The sequence below is a fragment of the Microplitis mediator genome, chromosome 1 (assembly GCF_029852145.1).
Source record: "Microplitis mediator isolate UGA2020A chromosome 1, iyMicMedi2.1, whole genome shotgun sequence".
NCBI lineage: Eukaryota > Metazoa > Arthropoda > Insecta > Hymenoptera > Braconidae > Microplitis > Microplitis mediator.
In genome coordinates, this window is record NC_079969.1 from 20,832,587 (window position 1) to 20,838,586 (window position 6,000).

At 32.0% G+C, this 6,000-nt stretch overlaps 1 protein-coding gene across 1 annotated transcript; it reads right to left on the minus strand.

Moving 5' to 3' along the window:
* Nucleotides 1-897: 897 nt before the first annotated feature.
* On the minus strand, nt 898-3,076 carry LOC130670701 (uncharacterized). Its single transcript, XM_057474132.1, has 4 exons — nt 2,768-3,076; nt 2,233-2,465; nt 1,988-2,172; nt 898-1,884 (listed from the first exon to the last, which is right to left on the minus strand). The coding sequence occupies exons 1-4, from the start codon at nt 3,030-3,032 to the stop codon at nt 1,122-1,124; spliced, it is 1,446 nt and encodes a 481-aa protein (XP_057330115.1). The 5' UTR covers nt 3,033-3,076; the 3' UTR covers nt 898-1,121.
* Nucleotides 3,077-6,000: the final 2,924 nt, after the last annotated feature.

The window sequence follows — 6,000 nt, forward strand, 5'->3', positions numbered from 1 at the left end:
GTCAAGGTGTCTCACCTGACAAATACCCAAATTTTTGGAAAAATTGCGACTTTGGCGTTCTGATGGAAATGCAAACCCCTACGCCGAAAAAAGTTGTGAATTGTTTAATAACTGATCCTGAACTGAAAAATGAGGAGAATGATGTTTTCCATTATTTTACGATGTACATCAATTGCCTTGATAAAGAGAAATTGAGTAAATTGGTATTTCTCATTACCGGATCATTTCTTATGCCAAACTATATAAATGTTAAGTTTAATGATTCAGTAGGACTTAGTCAAAGACCAATTTTTAGCACATGTACCGATACTATTACTTTACCAAAAACTTATGCAAATTACAATGAGTTGAAAAGTGACTTAAATATTTGTTTATGTTCTGAAGAAGCTAAAGAATATACATCATATTAGATTTAGTTTTTTTTTCTCGTGAAAAATGAGTCATGAAGCCATATATAAAAACTGGCCATATATGTCCATATATGGGACATATACGATCCACATATGTCAATATGTCATTTATTTTTCATGGGTTGTCGTTTTTTTTTAAATGTATTGTATTAGGTTTGTTAGAAAATCTTACAACACTCAAATGGTCGGTTCAATACTTTAGAACAAGTTTTTAAAACTAAGATTTTATTGATTCGTGATCAAATTATTATTGCTAGCATATGTTTATAATGTAAATATAAAGGTATATCAGCAGTAATAATTTAATACCGAATTGAAAAAATCTCAGATTTAAAATCTGGCTCTTAGTGTTGTAAAAAAACTTTTTTAATATTTTATTTAATTCCTTATGACATTTTATTTGAAAGCTTATTACTGCCTAAATACATATTTTATAACTATATTTAAGCATTTAAGTACATTTAAATGTATCACTTACATTAATAAACTTCATTAGATTGTGTTTAAACAAAAATAAAACAATTTTTTTTGTGGATGATTTAATCACCAATTTTCCCCAGTAGTTACAACAAAATTATTTTAAGAAAAAAAAAGTTTAAAAAAGGGTAAATATCTTAAATATTAGTCTTGCTTCATTGATAATCAGAATTTAAAGTTCAAATATAATTTTGAAATATATTTTATCTACTGGCAAAAGTCTTAAAAACATATTTAGCTGGTGAAAACATTCACACATAATATATATTTTTCTTTATTCGTTTTATCTTGAGAGATAATGTTTTCTAATAGTATTTTTTGCTCTTGGTTTGTCTCTAAAATAGCCAGAAAAGATGATGGAGGACAGTTGATTTCATCACGGTGTGTTATTGGTGCAGTAAGATCAACCCCTAATATTTGTAGAGACTCATACAGTCTTGTGTATATGTCCGAATCATTATTTAATACATCATTCACTGCAGTAGATTGTGTATTGTAATTTCCTAAAATTCCTTCTATCCATAACTGCCGTGGTGAGCGGTTATTTTCTGTTCGAATGTTATGCATATTCCAAGCGGATTGAAAAGAGCTTAGGCGTTCATTGATGACTGTTTTATACACATATTGGATACAAAATCTATGAGTTACATTATCTTTATCCAATAAATTTTCATCTTCCAGAGAATATAACTCAGAATAAACTGAATCACATACTTCTTTGTAAACATCTACCCATAATCTTTCAATTCTCTGGTTATGAACAGATTTTCCTGTAATGTGACTGCCTCTTTCTAATCCACGTATCGCGTTCATTAGAAATGCCACAAAAATATTTTCATAACCATGGTCTGAACGAACGCGTGATGGTAACCCATAACGTTGAGCAGCACTTGCAAACAGACTGACAACGGGTTCTGCTTGAATTGACATTTCACAGCTCAAATAAATAATTAATCTGGAATACCCATCTATACAACCATGAATCACAAAGCCCCACCTGTGAGTAGGAAAAAAAAAAAATGATTGTATATTCTCAAATCTACAATAATGATAGTCATATAAATGTTGCACGACAATTTCAGAGGAAACAAACTTTCTACCTTGAGAGCTTTAAATGAGCATCCATATGCCACAGAGAATTCGGTGTTGCTACTTTATATGTTCTTCTTTGGATAGACTGACTCCATCGACTAGCCGTTCCTATTGGATCAACTTCATTTAAAATTTGTCTCACTCTATTTCTTTGCACATTAATATTCCTTGCTTCCAAATATGCCTGCATCATCTATAATTTTATTATAATTAAAATTAAGTAAAACTCTTTTATTTATAAAATAGAATTTACCGTTTGCCCAGCATTTGGATGCTCCTGATGAATTTGATTGATTTTTGCTTTTAGTTCATCGTCCGAAATTTGATTGTATCTTGCACGTATAGGTAAATTTAATTCGTATAGCTTTTTATAAACAGTTTGCATTGAACATCCGAGACACTTGGCCATATTAATTGCAGTAAATCCTTCGTTATATAAAAGTAATAATTGGCTTTTAGATACTTGAACTCGTGGACGACCTTTTCCTATTATTAATTTTGTCATGAAATAACTGTCAATAGCGTAAATAAAATAGGATTTAAATATTAAAAACATAACTGTCAAGTTTGCAGCCACGTTTAAAGCAGTTAATATTAAATGAATCATTTTAAAATTAATTAATCATTCGTTTTACTCATAATAATTTTAATAACTTTGCATCAAAACTTTGATGGAAATTTTGGTAACTTCTAAAGTTGGAACTTGCTTATTATTAAATGTACCATTATTTAATGATTGCAACAGATTAAATACAATTTTTAAACCAAAAATTAAAAAAAAAACGTACCTTCAGAATTGATTCTAGGAGCTACATAAGATGTAGCTTGTTGTTCATTGTTGTTAATAAGTAGTAAAGCTTCAATCCCTTCAAAGAGTTGATTATAAGTTGTAATAGAAATTTTAGATGATATTCTTAATAAGTTTCGCTTTGCATTATGTAGTGCACGATAATCTATAGCTTCAGAACTTTGATATGATCTGATAACTTCTGCGATAATTTTTCGAACACGGCTAAGAGTTCTCACTACGTGTAAATCTACGTCGTTGTCCATTCTTATCAATAAATGAAAAAATAAATTAAAACAAAAAAAAAAGAAAAAATACTAATTTTTGATGCTAGAAAAATAATGGATGATCATTTCAATATTTTTAGACAACTTTATCTAAAATTAAATTTAATTAAAAGAGTCCAATTTAAATACACATACTTCTTTCTTTTTAAATAGTTTGTTAAGAAACCAAAATGATAATATGAGATTGATACAATAAAAAAATATTTTATTGAAATATATAAATAATCTTATCTATTGAATTATTCTTAAAGGTTATGAGAAAATGTAAAAGATTTGTTTGTCAACTAAAGAGGAACGACTTATGCACTCCCGGAAAGAACAAGATTGGACTGGGTACAATGTCGGATTGTACTGAGCCCCATCTATTGTGAAAAAAATTAAACATTGAAGCTGCTACAATGTACATTGTAGCCACTAATAATTGCAAACTATACCCGAGTCGAAATATTAGACGTAAATTGAACGTTTTCAACGTTTTAAACGTAAATTGAACGTTTTGGACATTAAAAACTCAATTGGACAGCTTTCAACTTATTCAAAACGTAGATTGGAGTATCATAAACCGAAAACGTAGCTAAAATCTATTCAGACTTACAATAAGAAAACATATACCAAAAAATTTTTTTCATCGATTTTGTACTCCCGGATTATAATCACGTCAATTCCGTAAAATTTTGTCGTCCATCTCTCTGGCTCTTAAATAAAAAATTCGTATTTTGTAAAAAAATTTTTTTCAGTTTCATACTTTTATCTTTAACACCATTATATCTTTTCACATATTATGATCCCTTATAGGAAGGAACAATAGGCCCAAGCTTGGCCGAGGCTTGGCGCAAGACTTATTAACTCTGGGGAAAGCTTGAAATCCAAGCTTGGCCCAAGTCTGTCTAAGCATCGAAATGATAACACCCAGCCAAGCTTGAGTGACAGTGTTGTGCCAAGACTGCATCTTAGTATTGGCCTAATAACCAATGCCAGTATTGTGCCAAGATTGCATCTAAGTATTGGCCCAATATCGAGAGCCAGTATTGTGCCAAGACTGTTGCTAAATAAGCACCTATGCTTATTAAAAATAAATTTAAAAAAAAAAACTATTAGTAGACATGTGCGAGATGGTAACATATGGAAATAAATTTGTACACAGAGAAATCAGGTGGATCGATGAAACTAATTTTTTTTTGCATTTGCTGGGTCTCGAACCTGGTCCTTCATGACTGCTAGGCAAGCGTCTTATCCACTAAGCTGTTACGCTATTCACAGAAGCCAGGGGTTTTTAGGTACCATTTGTTATTTAGACTGGTAAACCAAGGCTTGTTACTTGTATTATGGCTGAACCTTGTCCCAAGACTGGCAAACGAATGCTTGTCACTTGAGTATTGGCTGAACCTTGTCCCAAGACTGGCAAACCAAGGCTTGTCACTTGAGCATTGGCTGAACCTTGTCCCAAGACTGGCAAACCAAGGCTTGTCACTTGAGCATTGGCTAAACCTTGTCCCAAGACTGGCAAACCAAGGCTTGTCACTTGAGCATTGGCTGAACCTTGTCCCAAGACTGGCAAACCAAGGCTTGTCACTTGAGCATTGGCTAAACCTTGTCCCAAGACTGGCGAACCAAGGCTCGTCACTTGAACGTTGGTCGGATCTCGGACCAACCTTGGGAGGCCGAGCCTCGGTAGCCCAGTATTGTGCCAAGACTGGCCCCGATGTCAATATTTTTTTTCCTACAAGGGATATCAAGGTTATGAAAATTGTGATTACAAACATTGAAATAAATTAATTAATGTTATCATTAAATCAAAATCATAACTCATGAAATTACCAATTTTTTATGAACCAAAATACAAAACAATCGTTGAATTTACTTTCAAAACGTTAAAAACGTTCACTTTACGTTTAAAACGTTAAGAACGTTCAATTTACGTTTGAAACGTTAAGAACGTTCAACTTACGTCTAATATTTCGACTCGGGTACTTACAGCGGTATTGCAATATGACTCAGGATATGTTTATATATGATGCTTAGATGAATTGAGCACAAAAATGGTCATATATGATCTTATATGGCCTGGATATCGAGTAAAAATACTTCAGGTTGTATCATATTTGATCATACATGACCATATATGATCTTATATGAATATGTATGACTCATATATAAACATACGCGAATCATAAATGATTCATTTATGATCTTATATGGCCATATCTAATTATATATGGCCAGATATGAATTTTTAACTTCCCGCTAAGAAAATTGTAAATTTTCGAAAATTCGAGAATTTATTGGCTTCGGTCCGATTTACGAAAATCGAATTTCCATCAGATGTCGACGTTTTGAGGTCCTAGGAAGCTATTCTGACTAATTTCAAGATGATGTCCGAGTGTATGTATGTAAATACCTGTATCTTTTGAACGGATAAACCGATTTTGAACTTTAAGGTGTCATTCGACGCGGCTTGTCAATATTTTGAAGCTGTAAGAAATTGAGCTTGATCGGTATGGCTCGTTCAGAGATATTCAAAAAATAAATTTTTTTCAAAAATGTTTTTTTTGGATAACTTTTAATGTGCTCGATGGATTGATCCCAAAATCGACTGGGCTCTAGCGCTATATAAGCCACGTCGAATGCCACCATAACCATCAAAATCGGTTCATTCATTCAAGAGAAACCGTTGTCGAAAGAATTTAAAAAAAAAAAATTTTTTTTGAAATATCTCAAAAACGACGCAATAAATTAAATTCGAAACTTGATCAGCTTTAGAACTTGATAAAACGCGTCGATTGCTACCTTAACCGTCTCAATCGATCGATTCGTTTGAGAGATATCGTGGAAGAAAAAATGGTGAAAAACGTTTTTTTTCGAAAACAACAGCATACAAACGTATTTTCGAGCTCGAAGAGCTCGAAAATGTATTCACAATAATGTTTTCGAGGTTCTTGAGCTCGAA

Excerpts from the sequence above, each read along its gene's own strand:
- LOC130670701 (XM_057474132.1), bottom strand. The coding sequence starts at position 3,032 with ATGGACAACGACGTAGATTTACACGTAGTGAGAACTCTTAGCCGTGTT. Across the intron at positions 2,173-2,232 it reads ATCCAAATGCTGGGCAAACG|ATGATGCAGGCATATTTGGA; the intron begins GTAAATTCTATT and ends ATAAAATTATAG. Across the intron at positions 1,885-1,987 it reads GCTCATTTAAAGCTCTCAAG|GTGGGGCTTTGTGATTCATG; the intron begins GTAGAAAGTTTG and ends TCCTACTCACAG.